General features: G+C 37.0%; 1 protein-coding gene across 1 annotated transcript in view; it reads right to left on the reverse strand.

Moving 5' to 3' along the window:
• NUP37 (nucleoporin 37) overlaps positions 1 to 22,911 on the reverse strand; it is a 52,487-nt gene that overhangs the window by 26,063 nt on the left and 3,513 nt on the right. Inside the window, exons 3-5 of the mRNA XM_061417101.1 lie at positions 15,561 to 15,685; positions 13,060 to 13,132; positions 10,592 to 10,686 (exon numbers count right to left, since the gene is read on the reverse strand). Coding sequence (XP_061273085.1) covers positions 10,592 to 10,686; positions 13,060 to 13,132; positions 15,561 to 15,685 — 293 coding nt within the window. The remainder of the gene's footprint in view (positions 1 to 10,591; positions 10,687 to 13,059; positions 13,133 to 15,560; positions 15,686 to 22,911) is intronic.

A 22,911-nucleotide genomic window follows, 5' to 3' on the forward strand; every position in this document is an offset into this window, starting at 1 on the left:
TCAGGTTTTGGCATTAGGGTGATGGTGGCCTCATAGAATGAGTTTGGAAGTTTACCTTCCTCTGCAATTTTCTGGAAGAGTTTGAGTAGGATAGGTGTTAGCTCTTGTCTCAATTTTTGGTAGAATTCAGCTGTGAAGCCGTGTGTACCTGGGGTTTTGTTTGCTGGAAGATTTCTGATTACAATTTCAATTTCCGTGCTTGTGATGGGTCTGTTAAGATTTTCTACTTCTTCGTGGTTCAGTTTTGGAAAGTTATACCTTTCTAAGAATTTTGTCCATTTCTTCCAAGTTGCCCACTTTATTGGCATATACTTGCTGATAGTAGTCTCTTATGATCCTTTGTATTTCTGTGTTGTCTGTTGTGATCTCTCCATTTTCATTTCTACTTTTATTGATTTTATTTTTCTCCCTTTGTTTCTTGATGAGTCTGGCTAATGGTTTGTCAATTTTATTTATCCTTTCAAAGAACCAGCTTTTGGCTTTGTTGATTTTTGCTATAGTCTCTTTTGTTTCTTTTGCATTTATTTCTGCCCTAATTTTCAGAGAAGGCGATGGCACCCCACTCCAGTACTCTTGCCTGGAGAATCCCAGGGATGGGAGAATCTGGTGGGCTGCCGTCTATGGGGTTGCACAGAGTCAGACACAACTGAAGTGACACAGCAGCAGCAGCAGCTGCTGCCCTAATTTTTAAGATTTCTTTCCTTCTACTAACCCTGGGGTTCTTCATTTCTTCCTTTTCTAGTTGTTTTAGGAGTAGAGTTAGGTTATTTGACTTTTTTCTTGTTTCTCCAGGTATGCCTGTATTGCTATGAACGTTCCCCTTAGCACTGCTTCTACAGTATCCTGCAGGTTTTGGGTTGTTGTGCTTTCGTTTTCATTCTTTTCTATGCATATTTTGATTTCTTTTTTGATTTCTTCTGTGATTTGTTGGTTATTCAGCAGCGTGTTGTTTAGCGTCCATATGTTGGAATTTTTAATAGTTTTTCTCCTGTAATTGGGATCTAATCTTACTGCATTGTGGTCAGAAAAGATGCTTGGAATGGTTTCAATTTTTTTGAATTTACCAAGGGTGGATTTATGGCCCAGGATGTGATCTATTCTGGAGAAGCTTCCATGTGTGCTTGAGAAAAGGTGAAATTCGTTGTTTTGGGGTGAAATGTCCTATAGATATCAATTAGGTCTAACTGGTCTATGTATCATTTAAAGTTTGTGTTTCCTTGTTACTTTTCTGTTTAGTTGATCTATCCATAGGTGTGAGTGGGGTATTAAAGTTTCCCACTATTATTGAGTTATTGTTAATTTCCCCTTTCATACTTGTTAGCATTTGTCTTACATATTGTGGTGCTCCTCTGTTGGGTGCATATATAATTGTTGTATCTTCTTCTTGGATTGATCCTTTGATCATTATGTAGTGTCCTTCGTCTCTTTTCACACTCTTTGTTTTAAAGTGTATTTTGCCTGATATGAGTATTGCTACCCCTGCTTTCTTTTGGTCTCTGTTTGCATGGAATATCTTTTTCCAGCCCTTCACTTTCAGTTCGTATGTTTCCCTTGTTTTGAGGTGGGTCTCTTGTAGACAACATATACAGGGGTCTTCTTTTTGTACCCATTCAGCCAGTCTTTGTCTTTTGGTTGGGGCATTCAACCCATTTACATTTAAGGTAATTATGGATAAGTATGATCCCACTGCCATTTATTTTATTGTTTTGGGTTCGAGTTTATACACCCTTTTTGTGTTTCCTGTCTAGAGAAGATCCTTTAGCATTTGTTGGAGAGCTGGTTTGGTGGTGCTGAATTCTCTCAGCTTTTGCTTGTCTGTAAAGCTTTTGATTCCTCCTTCATATTTGAGTGAGATCCTTGCAGGGTACAGTAATCTGGGCTGTAGGTTATTTTCTTTCATCACTTTAAGTATGTCCTGCCATTCCCTCCTGGCCTGAAGAGTTTCTGTTGAAAGATCAGCTGTTATCCTTATGGGAATCCCCTTGTGTGTTATTTATTGTTTTTCCCTTGCTGCTTTTAATATTTGTTCTTTGTATTTGATCTTTGTTAATTTGACTAATATGTGTCTTGGGGTGATTTGCCTTGGGTTTATCCTGTTTGGGACTCTCTGGGCTTCTTGGACTTGGGTGATTATTTCCTTCCCCATTTTAGGGAAGTTTTCAACTATTATCTCCTCAAGTATTTTCTCATGGTCTTTCTTTTGTCTTCTTCTTCTGGGACTCCTGATTCGAATGCGGGGGCATTTAACATTGTCCCAGAGGTCTCTGAGATTGTCCTCATGTCTTTTAATTCGTTTTTCTTTTTTCCTCTCTGTTTCATTTATTTCTACCATTGTATCTTCTACCTCACTTATCCTATCTTCTGCCTCAATTATTCTACTGTTGGTTCCCTCCAGTGTTTTTGATCTCATTTATTGCATTATTCATTATATATTGACTCTTTTTTATTTCTTCTACGTCCTTGTTAAACCTTTCTTGCATCGTCTCAATCCTTGTCTCCAGGCTTTTTATCTGTAACTCCATTTTGTTTTCAAGATTTTGGATCATTTTCACTATCATTATTCGGAATTCTTTATCAGGTAGATTCCCTATCTCTTCCTCTTTTGTTTGGTTTGGTGGGCATTTATCCTGTTCCTTTACCTGCTGGGTATTTCTCTGCCCCTTCATCTTGCTTATATTGCTGTGTTTGGGGTGGCCTTTCCGTCTTCTGGCAGTTTGTGGAGTTCTCTTTATTGTGCAGTTTCCTGGCTGTGGGTGGCGTTGGATAGGTGGCTTGTCAAGGTTTCCTGGTTAGGGACGCTTGTGTCGGGTGTTCTGGTGGGTGGAGCTGGATTTTTTCTCTCTGGAGTGCAATGAAGTGTCCAGTAATAAGTTATGAAATGTCAGTGGGTTTTGAGTGACTTTGGCAGCCTGTAAATTGAAGCTCAGGGCTATGTTCCTGTGTTGCTGGAGAACTTGCGTGGTATGTCTTGCTCTGGAGCTTGCTGGCCCTTGGGTGGAGCTTGGTTTCAGTGTAGGTATGGAGGCTTTTGGATGAGCTCTTGTCCATTAATGTTCCTTGGAGTCAGGAGTTCTCTGGTGTTCTCAGGATTTGGACTTAAGCCTCCTGCTTCTGGTTTTCATTCTTACAGTAGCCTCAAGACTTCTCCAAGTCGCCTGTCACTTCCAAGGCGGTTCCATCTGTTTTAGCTTCTTCTGTTTGCTGGTCTCTTCAGTGTCTAATTTCCGCCCTCATACAAGGGGGTGGTGGTAGACACTTTTTTAGGCTCACTTGTTCAGTCATGCTGTGGGGAGGGAGGAACACTGCAAACAAATAACACTGGCATCTGTGGGGAGTGGTCCCAGTGTCTCGGCTACACTGGGTTTGCCCCCGCTCACGGTATGTGTGTTTTCCTGTCTACACTGCTTAGGCTCTACGTTACTCTGCTGGGAACTGTCTGAGGCCGGCCCTGGGTTGTATGCACTTTCCAGGTCTAAGCCACTCAGGTTCAGGTACTCAGGTAGTCCACAAAGGCACAGACTTGGTTGGGCCTGCGTTTTGTGCTGTTCCCAGGTCTGACCAGCTCAGGTGACCAGGTGTTTGGCTAGTGCAGTTTCTGTGACTTATGGCTTCCCACGTCCCTGCCGCTCAGTTTTCTGGGTATACAACCAGCGCACCTTCTCAGGTGGATGTTGACCGTTCAGAATCCCAAGAAGTCTTGGTTAGCAACGAAGCCTGCTTGCAGTTTGGTAGATGATGCCTCTCTGGGGCATGACTGATCCCTTCTGGCTCTGGCTGCCCTCACCTGCTTGTCTCCAGTGGGGGATGGGTCTGTCCACAGCCAGCTAGCTCTAATCAGTCCTTTGTTTGGTGAGCAGGCCTGGCAGTGTTTTACGTTAGGGCTTTTCGCGGGGTGGGTATCCTGCAGTCTGGTTTGCTATCTCTAGTTAGTTCCATCAGATAGCCCTCGGGGCAATTCAGGCGGGGTCCTTACTCTAAGCAATGCAGCCTGTGCCTCCCTGCCCAGCCCCCACTTGCTAGTGGTGGATACAGGCATCTGCGCTGCTTCTCTGCTGGGAGTTACTGTTGGGCACTTAATGTGTGGGTTTTAATTATTTATTTATTTTTCCTCCCGGTTATGTTGCCCTCTGAGGTTCCAAGGCTTGCCACAGACTCACCAGTGAGAATGTTTCCTGGTGTTTGGAAACTTCTCTCTTTTTTAAGACTCCCTTCCCGGGACGGATCTCCATCCCTACCTCTTTTGTCTCTCTTTTTACCTTTTATATTTTTTCCTACCTCCTTTTGAAGACAATGGGCTGCTTTTCTGGGTGCCTGATGTCCTCTGCCTGCATTCAGAAGTTGTTTTGTGGAATTTAATCAGCGTTCAAATGTTCTTTTGATGAATTCGTGGGGGAGAAAGTGGTCTCCCCGTCCTATTCCTCTGCCATCTTAGGACTGCCCCCCAAAATTGTATAGTACACTTTAGAAAATGTTTAAAAAAGGTAATATTGGGACAGATAAAGAACTTTTAAATGAGAACTCAATTTTCTTAAGAACTTGCAGATATTACAGAATATTAAAACTAGATGAAATCTTAAATAAAAAGTCATATTACAGAATGCACATTAGTAAGAAGTATCTAAAATATTATTAGATACAAATACTATCTTCTCACAGGATGAATTTGAAAATTGCCACTGAGAAGGGTGAATGAATTAAGAGTGCAGGTAGTACAGTCAGACTGCCTGATACTCGAGTTCCTCTCCTTAACAGCTATGTCCCTTTCCACAAATTATTAGCCTCTCTATGCCCTGTATCCTCATCTTATAAATGGAAGGTAAAAATATAACCTATCTCAGACGTGTTGTAAAAATTAAATAAACTTACATAGGTAAGGCACTCAGTGTTGGTTAGTATGCAGTAAAGTACTCCATAAAATATTTAGTAATATTATTTTTATTATAATTCATTTACAGGAAATAAAACACCTGTGTGAGTCTTAGAGAAGCTTAAAATGGTTCTGAAATGATTATTCACAGGTTTAAAAATATATCGGTGATTACCAAGAACCTAGCACAGTGCCTGGCGCATAGTAGATACTTGACATTTGCTGTCTGGATGAATTAGTCTACATATTCATTTATTCTCTATACATTCAGTCTCTGTATCAAGAGACAAACAAGTGCCAACTTTTAATGGATAGATTGAGACATTAGTACAAGTGAGACCATCTTCATTCTGAATCAGAATTTGGGAATTTTCAATAAAATAGGTTAAGTTTTATGAACCTCTTGAAAGGATAGAGTGTTTTGAAATGGTGTCCCTAAGGCCACAAATCTCTTAGCTGATTATAATATTGTGTCTCCTTGAAAAGGTCAAAGTCAAACATCTGAAGATATGCACAGATCAACAGTGTATGAAAAAGAATTTTTTTTTTTTGAGTTGCAGAAAGAAACATTCTTTCTGCTCTTTATAGTACAAAACGTTAAGAATCCATCTTGTAGCACTGTTTCATATTGTTGGATTACATAATAAAGCTTAGTATTTAAAAAATTTTATTCACCATTTAAATAGTTTTAAAATAGTTCAGGAGCACTTAGCACATTCACAATGTTGTGCAACCACCACCACTATCTAGTTCTAGAACATTTTCATAATCCCAAAAGGAAACACTGGACTCATTAAGCAGTCATTCCTATGTCTGGTCCTCCAACTTCCTGGCAGCCACTAATCTGTTTTGTCTAATGATCTGCTGCTTCTGGAGAATTTACCTAATGGAAACACAGAGTATTTTATCTCTGGCTACTTTCACTTAACATAGTGTTTTCAAGTTTCATCTATGGTGTAGCATGTATCTATATTCATTTTTGTTTACAGGTGAACAGTATTTCAATGTGTGGATATCTGTGCTTAGTCGCTCAGTCATGTCCAACTCTTTGTGACCTCATGGACTGTAGCCTGACAGACTCCTCTGGCCATGGGGATTCTCCAGACAAGAATATTGGAGCAGGTTGCCATACTCTCCTCCATGGGATCTTCCCAACCCAGGGGATCGAACCCAAGTCTCTTGCATTATAGGCAGATTCTTTACCATCTGAGCCACCAGGGAAGCCCATGTATGGATATACATTTATTTGTCCATTCATTTACTGATGGACATCTGGGTTGCCTCACCTTTTAGCTATTGTGAATAGTGCTGCTAAGAACATTCCTTTGTAAGTTTTCATTTGAATAAACACCTGTTTTTAATTCTCTTGGGTCTATACCAAGGATTGGAAATGCTGGGTTACATGTTTAACATTTTGAGGAACTGCCAAACTCTATTCCATGATGGCTACACCATTTTACATTCCTACCAGCAAAGTATGAGGGTTTCAGTTTCTTCACATTCTTGTCAACACTTGCTTTTTCCTTTGTGTTTATAGTTATCTTAGTGCTCAGTGGTACTTTATTTTGATTTTCATTTCCCTAATGACATTCAGCATCTTTTCATGTGCTTGTCAGCAATTTATATATCTTCTCAGAAGAATCATCTATTCATGTATTTTGCATATATTTTTTTCTAAATTGGGTTGTTTGTCTCTTTATAATTGAATTAGAAGAGTTTCTTGTATATCTTGGATGACACTTTAATTAGATATATAATTTGCAAATACATTTTCCCATTCAGTGGAATATCTTTTCACTCCCTTGACAGGGTCCTCTGGTATTCAAAAGTTATAAATTCTGATGAAGCCCAATTTATTTATTTTTAATAGATGTGTTTTTTTTTTGTCATATTTAAGAAACTATTACCAAATCCAAGATCCTAAAGCTTTGTCCCTGCTTTCTTCTTCTAAGAGTTTTCTAGTTTTAGCTGTATATTATTGAGGATTTTGCATCTATATTTGTAAGGAATACTGGTGTGCAGTTTTCTTTTTTTATGAAGTCTTTGTCTGGCTTTGGTTATCAGGATAATGATGGCCTCACAGAATGAGTCAGAAAGTGTTTCCTCCTATTCTACTTTCTGTAAGCATTTGAGAGACAGGTGTTAATTCTTCCTTAAATGTTTGGCAGAATTTACCAGTGAAGAATCTTGTCCTGGGCTTTCTTAGTTGAGAAATTTTTGATTATCGATTGTTTATTTTTTATAGGTCTATTTAGATTTTCTTTTTTTTTTCCCCTTGAGTTTTGGCAGTTTTGTGTTTCTAAGAATTTGTCCAAGACACCTAGGTTATCTGATTTGTTGGTATTTAACTATTTATAGTACTCTCTTATAATCCTTTTTATTTCTGTAAGGTTAGTAGTAATGTTCCCACTTTTCCTGATTTTTACCACTTATAGTATTCTCTCTTTGTTTCTCTAGCTAAAGGTTTGCTAATTTTGTTATATATTTTCAAAGAACCTCTTTTGATGTCATTGACTCTATTATTCCCCATTCCCTATTTTGTTAATCTTTGTTCTAATCTTTCTTATTTCCTTACTCCTGTTAGTTTTGGGTTTCTTCTTTTTAAGCTTCGTAAGGTATCAATTTAGGTTATTAATTTGAGTTCTTTTTAATGTAAGTGTTCACAGCTATAAATTTCCCTCTGAGCACTGCTTTTACTGCATCCTATAAATTCTGGATATTATGTTTCTTCACTCATCTCAAAGTGAAATCTAATTTCCTTTGTGATTTCCTTTTTGACTTATTGGCTGTTTAATGAGAGTGTGTTATTCACTTTTCATGTACCTGTAGCTTTTCCTTCTGTTAAAGGTTTTTAGTTCATTACACTGTGATTAAAGAAGATACTTTGTGTGATTAAAAACCTAGCTTTGAGGACTAATAGATGGTTTATTTTTATGTGTTCCAGGTGCACTTGAGAAGAATGTACATTTGGCTGATGTTGGGAGTGTTTGGATGTTTTATATATGTCTGTTAGGTACAGCTTATTTAAAATGTTAAAATCCTCTACTTCTTTATTGACCTAGTTATTCTATTTAGCATGTTCTTTAAAAGCATGGTATCACCGGCATACAATTCTAAATCCAAGATGACACAAGTTTTGAATATGATTGCACAAGGATTTCACTAAGGTACCTTTATCACCAACATACACAGATCCAGACTCCAGTAGACATCACTTTAGTACAATGATAGGAATGATTCCTGGGATATATTTGGCTATTTCTTCTACCCAAATTGCAGAGCTGCCATTTGGCTGGTGTCTTTGTCACTCGGTAATTGTATACTTTGAGTTAATGGAGACAGTTGTACTGAAACATTTTTCTATGGTAGTTTGTCCCCTCAGAATTCCTACTTTCTTTGTTACTTTGAGAGTGTATGTTACTACTCTTTCTTAAACTTCTTGATTTAGCTACATCTTCTGTTTCTTTTAAAGATCTTATCTGTATAGTTTAGCTTTTAGTCCAAGAGGTTTGACTCTGAAAGCCAATCAGAATTGTCCCTCTGGTTGGCAAATTAAGCTGATAAATACTGTATTTAGCTCCCCAGCCACTGCTGCAATGATATTATCAACCTCAAGTATCTCAGACTTACAAAAATAGGCATGCATTTATTGCTTATGGGTCTGGGGACACTCTTATTTCATAATGCCAGATGGGTCCATCTCTGCTTAATGTATTTCTCACTCTGGGGCCAGTAGCTATCTAGGACATGTTTATTTAAAGTGTCTGGTTGAGTCACATCTGCTAACATTACAGTGGCTTCAACAAGTCTCATGGCTAAGGTCAACAGAGCAAGCAAAGTCTCTGTCCGCAGGAGCATGGATGGGAGAGTAAGTATTTATTCAACAGTAATACCATCAACCACAGGCTAGCAAAGCAAGACAATTAGGAGCAACATAATAAATTTTAAGTTAAATTGATTTAAATTAAAGGTCTCATTTTGAAGTTAAGTCCTTTCTCCTATTTAGAGTAATAATGATTTTTTTAAAATAAAATGATAATAATAGAAGGCAGTAGACTTTAAAAAAATTCTTATCACTTGACAAAATAAAAAGGTGGCAACCCTCTGCTAGTCCCCCAAATTTTAGGACAATTTTACTATTCTACAAAGATCCCAAAGTATCCTACAAGAAATAAAAAATCACAGACCTCTGAATGTAATCCCAAGTCTCTGGTGGGTATTCACTATTGAAAGGATATTCCTTGGCTTGCAAAGACACTCATTTTCCCCCTTCAAAGATTTCATTATTCCAAATGCTGTGATTAGGAAACTCCATGTGTTAGAGAACTAAAGTGTCATTATTTCTTTCTAGTGATCTAATTTAAGTTTTACATTAAAAAATAGTCCCACTAACTCTTTCGTCTCTATACAAACTCAGTTTTTTAACACTTGGGACTCTAGTATCTTAATGTTATGTAAATCTTTTATGTCTCTGACATGAAAATCTTAACAGGCAGTACATAAAAAATGATGGCCTATGACTCTATAACTTTAAAAAGAGCTACTGAGAAGATTAAAATTTAAAAAGAAGTTAGTGGCTTTACTTCCAATGTGAAAGGACACATACTTAGTAGTTTTATATTTGTACAAGTATTTATAAATACTAGCAATTTTGACAACGGAGAAGGCAATGGCACCCCACTCCAGTTCTCTTGCCTGGAAAATCCCATGGACGGAGGAGCCTCATAGGCTGCAGTCCATGAGGTCGCTAAGAGTCGGACACGACTGAACGACTTCACTTTGACTTTTCACTTTCATGCATTGGAGAAGGAAATGGCAACCCACTCCAGTATTCTTGCCTGGAGAATCCCAAGGACGGTGGGGCCTGGTGGGCTGCCGTCTATGGGGTCGCACAGAGTCGGATACGACTGAAGCAACTTAGCAGCAGCAGCAATTTTGACATAGTTTTATCAAATATTAAAACTATGCAAAATAGCAGAGCAGTGATTTTTGTTTTCTTTGTGTGTGTGTGTGGGGGGGGGGTTCAGTTTGCTCACAGCACTGTTAAAGCAAACGAGGCAACTGGCATTTCTCTAATGACTGCTTTACTTCTGATTCCTTAGCTTATTTCCACCTCCTACACTTGGTCTTCATCTTGTTCTTTACTTGTGATATTCTCCAGCTTTAGGCACTAGTAAAATGTTATAGCTACCTCATCTGTTCAATCTAGGCAGGGGTGAGGGGTGGGGGTGGTAAGGTGGAAGAATATAATATTGAATATCTACAGAAAAGCTTTAGAAAGAGACTTTTGAATTTGTCAAAACACTAAATTCCTTATGAGTCTTGCTTTAGTAAATGAGATTCTCAGTTCATTATTAAACATTAACTTACCAGATATAATCTGTGAAATAATTTCACAGAATGGCAAATGCCTTTTATTAGCCTACTGATCCTGTTCAATGTTTGACCTGATATATACTTAGATTTCATAAACGCGCAAACCTAAAATAAGAGGGAGAGAGGCACTCAAGAACTAGCTAGGGAATTTTCCATTAACTGAGATGAGAATTCAACGTACTGGTTTTGAAACTCCTGTTGGTGCCATACTTACACTTTAAATAAAGTATGCTTCTTTTATAACATTTTGTGGAATATATGTAGAAATTTACATTTTCTTTAATTTTTAAAACGTAATTCTCATTAACATAAGATGAAAATTCAAAAATTTTGTTGTAAGCAACATACCTGCATGTATGATCATCACTCACACTTGCAATTTCTTGGCCTTCTCTGGGATCAAATACCAAACCATTAATGAAATCTGAATGGCCTTCTAAAACCTGACATCAGGGGAAAAGTTAGTAAGAACACAAGAAAATAATCTACAATATTCCGACCTAATATTTTTACTTCACTGCATGCTTCTCTTTTCTATAAATATTTCTTAAGTAATCTGCCATTTTTAAAACATGATTTATACACCCACTTTTTTGGAAGGTTTATCTTGGAAAGAAGCTGATCATTCAACACACTGTTATTAGCTTGATCTTTTCTAGTATGCATTTCTTACAAAAACACACATTCTTTGTTTTTATTTTTTTAACTGTACCTGTCCTCAAATCACCTCATTTCTCACTTATTACATAAAGCTTATACAAAAGTTAAAGCCAGGAGAACTTTCTAGGAGCCCTGAAATAAGAGTCCCCTTTTGATTTTCTATCTCATACCTGCTGTTCTGTACACTGGCAGCTACCTAATAAACACATAGCAAGGACTTCATCTTCTACAGTTTTTATTTATTTGTTCAATGTGACTGCCAGCACTTTAGACAGCTAGAATTATAAGCCCATTATCACAATAACCCAGAAACCCTCTTTTGGCCACAGAAGGAGCAAATGGGAAGTTGTAAGTTAGAGGACTATGCATGCAGGTTAAGGTCCAATTAGTCTAAATCTTTAAAACTGAAATCCTGACCAGGCCTGTCAGATATCAGATATTTAAATAATTTAATGGATATTGTTTTTGTTTCCTATTTACCTTTTAGACACTTGAATTTGATCTTAGTTCTAAGATTAATAAAGTAATTCTATTTGGTACTACTGAGTGAACTCCGGGAGTTGGTGATGGACAGGGAGGGCTGGTATGCTGCGATTCACGGGGTCGCAAAGAGTCAGACACGACTGAGCGACTGAACTGAACTGAACTATTTGGAAATGAGGGAGAAAAAAAGGATTTCATTCAAACATTCTGGTGTAAGTTTAACAAGTCCAGGTCCTTCTTCAGAGCTTATCTCACAGTTTTTACGCCACATCACATTAACTATTTAATGTCTTTTCAAACTGGCAATAATAGTTAATAACTATTGACTTTTAATGGGTCAAAATTCTATGTGTCACTGTACACTTAGATATTCACTGATATGGCTTTAAATAAACTAATATATACAGTGCATTTATTACGGTAAAATTGTATATAGCCTACTGTATATAACTTAGAGCATAACTTTTTACTGTTTTCTAAATGATTAGGTTTATAGTTTACCTTTGTTTTATAATATTATTCATAGGTTTTATTTACTAGAAAGTCAGGAAGGCAATACTGTTCTTATAAAAAAACATGACTCAATTTCAATCCAAACTGAGAGGTATTTAATGAATTTCTCCCCACTTTATTGAGATATATAACACTATGTAAGTTTAAGGTGTATAACATGATGATTAGTACATGATGATACAAACATACACTGTGAAATGATTACCGTAACAGGGTTAGTTAAATGACTACCATGATAGGGTTAGTTAATACTTCTATCACCTCACAAAATTACTTTTGTTTTGCGGTGAGAATATTTAAGATCTAGTCTTTTAGCAACTTGCAAGATATAATACAGTATTGTTAACTATACTCATCATGACATACAGTAGACCCCCCCCCCCCCGAACTTACTTCTCTTAAAACTGGAGGTCTGTACCCTTCCATCATTGTCTCCCCATTTCCTCCCTCCAGGCCCTGACAACCACCACTCTATTTTCTGTTTCTATGAGTTCAGCTTTAAGAAGAGCTCCTCACATAAGTCCAATCATATAGTATTTGTCTTTCTCCATCTGACTTATCTTACAGGGTTATTGATCATACCAATAGAAAACTCACATACAGGGCTTACTATGTAAAAAGCACTGTTCTAAGTGTTTTATATGAATTAGCTTAGCCAATGCTCATAATCCCATGAAGCAGATGCTATGATCATCCTCATTTTACAGGTAAGGAAATGAGAACAAGAGATTGGGAATTTGACCAAAGTCATACTGTTACTAAGGTGGCACAGCTGGGCTTCAAACCAGATGTTCTGGCTCCTGTGTCTGTGCTTTTAACCACTTTGTGGTCCTGCCTTGCACTGCGCTGTACTGAGCTTGTTCCTGTCAAGTTCACCTCTTACTCTATGTGTGTTCATGTCTATTACACAAAGTTTCTAGTTCCCTCTCATTTCTGTGCTTACCTACTACTGTAATTTAATAAGTGATATTAGATTTATAATTCGCAGTCCTTACTATGATACTAGTTCCTTACTATAGCCTAAAATAGAATTAATGAGATTCTAAACTACATATTTCAAAGACAAACATAAAGCCATTTTAAATTGGGATAAATTCAATAAAAAAGCAGAAATAATAAATGTTTTAAAATAGATTTACAAATTAAACTTGTCAACATACCTTGTATTCATTTTTATCTTGAAGATCTGAAGTAAATAATCTAATTTTCATATCAGCAGCAGAAGTACAAAATCTGGAAGTAAGAAAACAAAAATAAGGCCATTTTTAGTCTAGGTAAGTGCTTCCCACCTTTAAGCACCAGAGCTATCTTCATGACTCATAATCATGCTTTTGTTTGGGCAGAAGGGGGATGCTATGGCTCCACTGTAAAATCTGTTATACAACTATGGCTAAAAGTAGGGGACACAAATTTCTTTTGGAAAACATAAAAATATTAGTATATTAGATTTGTCTCTTTAATTATAAAAGCATAGAATTTTATTATAAATCACAACATTTAACTTTTTCTTAAAGGTTTAAAATAATGGGTTTAAAAAAGTATCTTCTTTTAGCTAGGTCAATATAAGATATAAAAATATAGTTATACATCTATCTTAGTCTTTGCTTCCTTCAGTTATCTATAAGCCTTCTTACTTTAAGATACACTAAATTCACTAAATTAGATGAAAGATAATAATCTTTTTATATCTAATAACACTGGTGTATTTATTACTAAAAGTTGGAGTATTATCATATTGACCCTATTAAGGTTATTGTTTAGATGTACATCAATGTATATTACAAAACAAACTAAGCAATAAACAACTATTTTTTAACTAGTTTGCCATTAATCCTAAAATTCTTAGATTCTTAGCATGGCAGATTATGGCTGAGGAAGAAATAACTTATATATCTGTATGTACGTGTATCTGTTCAATCTCTCAGTCGTGTCTGACTCTTTGAGACCCCAAGGATTATAGCCTGCCAGGCAGCTCTGTCCATGGGATTTTTCAGGCAAGAACACTGGCTGCTGCTGTAAGTCGCTTCAGTCGTGTCCGACTCTGTGTGACCCCCTAGACGGCAGCCCACCAGGCTCCTCCGTCCCTGGGATTCTCCAGGCGAGAACACTGGAGTGGGTTGCCATTTCCTTCTCCAATGCATGCATGTATGCAAAGTCGCTTCAATCGTGTGCGATTCTATGCGACCCTATGGACAGCAGCCCACCAGGCTCCTCTGTTCACAGGATTCTCTAGGCAAGAATACTGGAGGGGGTTGCCATTTCCACCAGAACAGTTGCCATTTCCTCCTCCAGGAGATCTTCCCTCTAGGTATCAAACCCATGTCTCCTGCATTGGTAGGTGGATTCTTTATCACTGAGCCAGCTGGGAAGCTTTTGTATGTCTATATTGAAAAACAGAGCTTATTTCCAATTGTCTTTAGGTAAATGAGTATCATATGGATCTAAATTCCTCAAGTTTTGACTGCATTAAAGCTAATATTTTTTTCTCACCTAAAACATCTAATTTAATTTAAATGAAGCTTAAGTTAAAACAAGTCTCCTAATCTAGAAATCCAGATATGTTGGTAAATCTCTGGTACCATGCCTTTTCAATGATTAATTAAGAGTCATTGGAAGAAATAGATCAATTAGGCAAAACTAATTTCTGATAACAGAAATTGGATGAATAGTTGCTTGGGCAGGGGACGGGGTACAGAGATTAACCAGAAGGAGCACAAAGAATCTTTTGGGGGTCACAGAAATGCTATGTATTACTAGCATCTAGGTTATAAAAGTACATGTGTTTGTCAACACTGATCAAACTGTTCCTTTAAGAATTGAGTTCACTGTATGTAAATTATTTCTTAATTTAAAAAAATTAGGTTAGCTCAGTAAGAGCTAAATTATGATTGTTAAATACTGTTTACTAAAAGAAGACATACATTTTAGATTTGACATTTATGGAAATAAGGTTAGTGTTTTGTAACAGACCTTAAATAACCTGACATATCATTGCCTTTGTGAAGAAGGCCTCAGCAAGTGTGTTAATTTTTTTCTCAAAAAGCAGTCATTCTTTTCAAATGCTTTCCACAAAACTGAAGCCCAAGGATTAGAACTACAGTTGGTGGCTCAGATGGTAAAGCATCTGCCTACAATGCGGGAGACCCGGGTTCAATCCCTGGGTCGCGAAGATCTCCTGGAGAAGGAAATGGCAACCCACTCCAGGATTCTTGCCTGGACAATCCTATGAACAGAGGAGCCTGGTAAGTTACAGTCCACGGGGTCGCAAAGAGTTGGACATGACTGAGCGCCTTCACTTTTCTTTCCTCATTTTATGTATGGGGCAGTAAGGGTGATTAATGACTCAATCAAATTTAGTTATTTTAACAAAGCTGCACTTTCAATAAGTGGTAAATCAGTGAAGAATTTATGATTCATAGGAATCTCACATAAACAGCTTTGTAGTCAGGCTCAAACACATGCTTCAAGGCATCACTGTTACGTCTGCATATAAGTCACAAATGTAAACAATAAGCTTAAATTATGAAATAATAGCAAATATTAAAATACCTAATACCTGGAGTTGCGGTGATGGAGGAAAAACGTCCCCATGATCAGAGGCTTCAGATCACTTAACACAAAGGATATTAATAAATGCTGCATTTAATAACTTTCAACTTACTTGATTACTGGAGGCAATGAATCAAGTCTAGTCTCTGGGCTCCAAGCTATGCCATCAACTCTGACTCCATGGTGAAATGTTCGTAGTGTTTTATACTGAATTCCTTCAACGTCTGCTTCTTCCTCCTAAGCATACACAGTAAGTGTTTAAATAAGTCATGAGAAAAACAGTATAAAACTGTGTATTTTATTATAATGAAGAATTTGTCAGGGGGCCATGAATATTCTTTTGAGAAGTTCAAAAAGCGGATTAGATATTAAGCAGATTAGATGTTAGGCTATAATCCATGGGGTCGCAAAGAGTGAGACACGACTGAGTGATTTCACTTTTACTTTCTTTCAACCAGTTTATTGAACAACAAAAATATTCAAAGCTGTCTAAGTGTTACAAAATAACTCTCTAAGATAACTAAAAACAATATACTTGTTATACTTTATCTAAAAAGACATTTTATTCCTAATAGAAAATATATTTCACATCAAACACAATGAAAATGGAATGCTCTAAGAATCAGAACATTCTAGGTAAATGAAGTAACATGCATGGATTATCAAATAACAATATCAAAAATATATACTGAACACAGTTTTGATTATGTATAAGATACCTTGTACCTTACTACTACTATGTTACGATGCCTCAAAGTCATTATAAAGAGTATCAATGATTTTCACGTAGTATTATACATGGAAATAGTTGGACACAACTCAGCAACTAACACTTTCACTTTCATACATGTGTGGGACTGAACAAACTGTTGTTCATCTATACCATTACTATGAACAGTGGATGTGCAAATTACTGATAAGTCTTTTAGATATTTGATTCTGGATAAGCTGTTTAATAAAGTCAGCTTATCTATTTGATTTAGTACTACTAAAATGATTTCAGTTTATTCTCATGGGAAGACAAGAATGAATTTTGAAAAGTCAAGTCATCTTTGTCTGGCAATATGGACAATAACCTGAAAAGCTTTCTGACCACAAAAATAATGCAAAAATTCAAATCCAGAGAAGCAGAAAGCTATCTTAAGGACATCTGCCCACATCCAATAATTAATAACTTTTGTTTGTAGGGGACAGAAGACAAAACTTAGTGCCTACACAAAGAGGGATGGGGATCAGGGACCTGTGCATAGATCCAGGACCTTTAAAGTGGAAGTAGGGAAAACTACTTCAAATCAAAATCAAAAGTGCCATGCAAAATATGTACCATGGCTGAAGGCCAAGAAAAAGAAAAAAGTAACGTGAGAAATCTCAACCATTGGCTGGCCCTAACATAAGTTTGGGGCTTGAATTCCCATTAACTATGTGCTCCAGAAAATGAAAACTTATTTCAAAATGTCCATATGTTGTTAGTGGCCCCAAGCACTTGATGGATAAAGGCACATTCTTTTTGGATGAACTTCCTCTACCCAGGTCTCAAAATTCTCACAGATATAGTTCAATCAAATATGATCTTACATGCATGCACTACTACATATGAAAACAAAATACCACAAACAGAAGAATCAACCTGGAGACATTAAAAAATCAGATTAAAAAAATGTATTTTTGAGGATGTAGACGAGAGAATCAAAAAATATGACTAAGCAACATGAGATTACCCAAAGTGACCAGACAGGTATTAAAGAACGAAATGAAAACATATAGATGAAAATACTATCATGAGAAAAAAATAAACAATGCTCAGAGAAGCTGGAAGACAGATTTGAAAAACTTATTCAGAATGTAGTTAAGACAAAAAGAGATGTTAAGAGGGATTCAGTGAGCAGTTCCACCATATAGCTAATTTGGGTTGTAGGAGAAAGCAGTCAAGGGAATGGGGGAAGAGGCAAGATTTGAAGAGATAATGGTAAAGGATTCTTCATACTTGATTACAAGCACCAATATGTATATTCATAAAAAATAATAAATCCCAGGCAGCTTAAAAAGAAATCTGCAGCTAGACACTATACAGTAAAACTTCAGAACACACACTCTCTCACATATGGGTGTGCATATATGTGAGAAGAGGGGAGTGAGGGAGAAGGAGCAAGAGTGAGATAAGGGTCTTAGTAACAGCAATCAGAAAGAAAAGATAGATGTCCTATAAAAGAGTAATAATTAGAACAACCATCAGCTTCATAGCAGAAACAAATGCAGGAAGTCAGTGAAATATATTCAAAATGATACAAAAAACTGTTGAACTGTAGCCACAACAAACTAGTGTTTCAAGAATGAAGCTGTTTTAAAGGAATTTTCATAAAAACCAAAACCAATGATTGGCATCAATAAAGTCTCACTAAAGGATCTTCTAAAGCACGGGCTGGCAAACTATGACCAAGGAGCCAAATATGGCCTATGGTCTGCTTTGGTATGGCCCACAAGCTGAGAAAGGACAGAAATGGTATGGACCTAACAGAAGCATAAGATATTAAGAAGAAATGGCAAGAATACACAGAAGAACTGTACAAAAAAGATCTTCACGACCCAGATAATCATGATGGTGTGATCACTGACCTAGAGCCAGACATCCTGGAATGTGAAGTCAAGTGGGCCTTAGAAAGCATCACTACGAACAAAGCTAGTGGAGGTGATAGAATTCCAGTTGAGCTATTTCAAATCCTGAAAGATGATGCTGTGAAAGTGCTGCACTCAATATGCCAGCAAATTTGGAAAACTCAGCAGTGGCCACAGGACTGGAAAAGGTCAGTTTTCATTCCAATCCCAAAGAAAGGCAATGCCAAAGAATGCTCAAACTACTGCACAATTGCACTCATCTCACAGGCTAGGAAAGTAATGCTCAAAATTCTCCAAGCCAGGCTTCAGCAATATGTGAACCATGAACTTCCAGATGTTCAAGCTGGTTTTAGAAAAGGCAGAGGAACCAGAGATCAAATTGCCAACATCCGCTGGATCATCGAAAAAGCAAGAGTTCCAAGAAAACATTTATTTCTCCTTTATTGACTATGCCAAAGCCTTTGACTCTGTGGATCACAATAAACTGGAAAATTCTGAAAGAGATGGGAATGCCAGACCACTTGACCTGCCTCTTGAGAAACCTACATGCAGGTTAGGAAGCAACAGTTAGAACTGGACATGGAACAACAGACTGGTCCCAAATAGGAAAAGGAGTACGTCAAGGATGTATATTGTCACCCTGCTTATTTAACTTCTATGCAGAATACATCATGAGAAATGCTGGAATTGAAGAAATACAAGCTGGAATCAAGATTGCCGGGAGAAATATCAATAACCTCAGATATGCAGAGGACACCACCCTTATGGCAGAAAGTGAAGAGGAACTAAAAAGCCTCTTGATGAAAGTGAAAGTGGAGAGTGAAAAAGCTGGCTTAAAGCTCAACATTCAGAAAACGAAGATCATGGCATCTGGTCCCATCACTTCATGGGAAATAGATGGGGAAACAGTGGAAACAGTGTCAGACTTTATTTTTCTGGGCTCCAAAATCACTACAGATGGTGACTGCAGCCATGAAATTAAAAGACGCTTACTCCTTGGAAGGAAAGTTATGACCAACCTAGATAGCATATTCAAAATCAGAGACATTACTTTGCCAACAAAGGTTCATCTAGTCAAGGCTATGGTTTTTCCTGTGGTCATGTATGGATGTGAGAGTTGGGCTGTGAAGGCTGAGCGCCGAAGAATTGATGCTTTTGAACTGTGGGGCTGGAGAAGACTCTTGAGAGTCCCTTGGACTGCAAGGAGATCCAACCAGTCCATTCTGAAGGAGATCAGCCCTGGGATTTCTTTGGAAGGAAAGATGCTAAAGCTGAAACTCCAGTACTTTGGCCACCTCGTGCGAAGAGTTGACTCATTAGAAAAGACTCTGATGCTGGGAGGATAGGGGGCAAGAGGAGAAGGGGACGACAGAGGATGAGATGGCTGGATGGCATCACTGACTTGATGGACGTGAGTCTGAGTGAACTCCGGGAGTTGGTGATGGGCAGGGAGGCCTGGCGTGCTGCGATTCATGGGGTCACAAAGAGCTGGACACAACTGAGCGACTGAACTGACTGACTGACTGATATGTCTATATAGATAGAAGTTATGTGAAGGATTGTTCTAAGAATTCCATTCATCCTGAATCTAAATCCAAAGTTTTACAATGTGTACTTTAATTGGATCCTAGTGGATGTGTTGATTTTTCCAGGATAGCCTTTGGAACCCTAGCAGAATCATTTCACAAACATTACATATACCTTTCTCTACATGATTCAGATACCCTTTGAAAATAACTTTACATTTCAGGTGAACTTAACAGAAAAAAAGTTTTTCCATAAAACCATAAAAAGGGAAACAAATGTATTTATCAAGGAAAAAAAAACAGTCAAATTTTATTACTTCATAATTTGTCTGTATATTAACTGTATAGTTAACAGCTAGATATGCCAAGGCAGCAATCACTAAGGAACTTAAAAATAAGGTTAGGAGCCTAATCACAGCTGATTTTATAGATTGGGTCATATCTATTTTTCCACACTGACAAACTAATCTTTAAAAATGAACTTTTTACCATCAAACACACTATTTTTGCTAATGTAACAACAGTATTGACAATTAGGTTACAATTAATAACATAATTTGTTATTAAAGTACATATGGAGTTATTGGGTGGTCATGGGGATAAAGAAATCCCAGTGACTATACAGTCTGCATTTTATGTATCACCAGTGAAACCATTTTTCCTGGCAGCAATGTCTACCACTGAGCCAACTAAAAGGCCAGGGTGTGTGCGTGTGGTATAGGCAGAGATGAATGCTATTTTGGGTTTAGCTTGAGGTGTAGGCAGTATTGTATAGGCAGGAAATTAAGATACTTTGGAAAACTCGCTATAATGCGCATCATTATACAAGTCTCCAGTATATTTGAGGTTGGGGCAAAGCCAGGCTGATGAAAGGGCTATTCTAAGGGTTTGAAATTGGCTGTTCTTCCCACCACACCCATTTAAGGCCAAATATAGAATTTTAGTTGGATGAGACTGTAAAGTTTACCTAGTCTCCTTCTTTCATCTAATGCTTAAATCTCTACTAGAACATTTAAAAAAAAAGTTTGCATAATCCTTCTGTGAATATTTCCAAGTGAGAGAGAACTAGCTACTTTTGTGGGGACTTTATTCAGTTTGGGGGTAGTTCTAATTATTACAACAGTTCTCATTAACATTAAACCAAAATCTGTTTCCATGTAAATTCTATTCATTGCTCCGAATTCTGCTCTTTGGAACCATCACTGAGGTAGTTTAACTCAGTGACAACACATGTCTGGTCATTAACTGACCTTCACTAGGTGAACACACTCAAACAGGCAGTTTCAGCCTTAGTCCTAAAGCACCGTAAGTAACAACTCCACTCAAAAAGAATTGATGACATAAAAGTTACCATTTTGAGGCTAATCCCTCTTTCACATGACGGTTTTAAACTTTTTAATGCCACTTTGAAATCTGTCTTCAAATACATTATCTGCTTTGAATCATAATACACTGCTAAGAACTGAAGTAAACACTAGATATTACTGTCAATTTACAGCACAGGATATAGAGCTGTGGTGTCCAATCTGGTGGCCATTAGCCCCATGGGGCTATTAAGCACTGGAAAAATGTGGCTGGTCCAAGACGCACACTTTATAAAGTGCAAAATCCACACCAGATTTCATAGACTTAGCATAAAAGGAATATGTAAGGATTTCATTAATAATTTTTATATTCGTTACACACATAAAATATATTGGATATGCTGGGTAAAAATAATTATTAAAATTAATTTCACCTGCTTTTTACTTTTCATAATGTGGTTACTACAACATTGAAATTTATACTTGTGGCTCACATTCTATTTTTATTGGACAGCACTGAATTAAGTTCCTTTGGCAGTTTAATCTAATTTTGGATTGGATCTATTAAAACAATATTTGGATTCTGAGCAGAGAGTCTGGCATATAACAGGTGCTCAATAAAAATTTGTTAAATTAAGTCTGTCACCCAAAGCATTAGGTAGCCTTTTCAACTTCATGTTCTATATAAATTCAATGTGCTTGTCCAAGTCTTCTCATCCAAGTCCCAGTAGAGGTTGCAATTCATTATTTTTTTAAATTAATTTTATTAGAGTATAGTTGATTTACAACAGATTTACAATGTTGTATTAGTTTCAGGTGTATGCAATTTATTATTGACCACCCTTTAAACAGAATTAGAAACCTTCATGCTCCCTCTACTCTTTACTTTTATAGTATTATCTTATTGCATTACATTTAAACATCTCCTTGAGGGCAGGGTCCTTGATTTTTTTAAAATATGTATTGTTAGTTCCCAGCACCTGATCTGCAATTAATGAGTATCTGACAAATATATGACACCAACCAACAGTACTATCACTTGGCTCAAATTTCCAACATATTCAAAAGAATATCCTGAAATTCTGAAAAATGCTTTGTTGAAATTCAAATTTACTATATCAGCAGTGTTTTCCTAATAGTCTTAGAGTGAGGATTGCCTTTCTGACAGCAATGTGAAATCTTTCAATCCAGTTTTTCCTAGTTTTTTTTTTGAAGATAAGAACTGAGCGCTACAGAACTTGAAAGTTCTAACATGAGAGACTAGGAACAATGTTCAACAGTGCTTAATTAGATAAAAAAATAATTTCAGATGAAGCAATCTGAATCTCCCCTGGCAAAGTACTGGAACCATTTCTCTAGAACTGTTTGAACTATGGCTTCAACCTCTCTGAATAGCAGCATAGGAGGAAAAGAACAGTGGTTTAAAAATCTGGTATAGAGTTTGTTTTTTCAGTTATTAGTCAGATAAATCCTTGCATTCCTTTAAAGTAGAATGGAAACTCCATGAGGACAGAGACAGTTATTTAACTGTATCCCTAATACCTGGCACAGAAGATAATTTGTGTTCACTGCTTGATAAGTTAATAAAAGTCTAATTCTTTCCTTAGGTTATTTGGGGTTAAGACCCACATTGCCAGCCTCACAGTCTAAGGGTCCACAGGGATAATGTCTATGACCACAGTTACAGAGCAATACAAATGTTTTGCTCTTTTTTTTCCCCTCATTTTGTCACTTTCCACCTTTTGCTCCCTTTTTCTCTCTGCTACCCATCACTTCTTTGCCTTCTTTTTCCTCTCTTCTTGACTTTCTCCCTCAGAATTTCTTAGGTGAACATAAAGCAAAGCATTTTTTTTTTCAGTACTTTTGAATACAATTAGCTATTAATTTCTAAAGCACTGAAACAAAATTTAATTTCATTTGTAGGAGGCTGCTTTTTTCTTTTGTAGGTTAGTAGTGTGCATTAGAAAAATGGTTTCCCTTTGGTTTTTTTCAAGAGTGTGTTGTATTATTTCTCCTAACT

The sequence above is a fragment of the Bos javanicus genome, chromosome 5 (assembly GCF_032452875.1).
Source record: "Bos javanicus breed banteng chromosome 5, ARS-OSU_banteng_1.0, whole genome shotgun sequence".
NCBI classification, from domain to species: domain Eukaryota; kingdom Metazoa; phylum Chordata; class Mammalia; order Artiodactyla; family Bovidae; genus Bos; species Bos javanicus.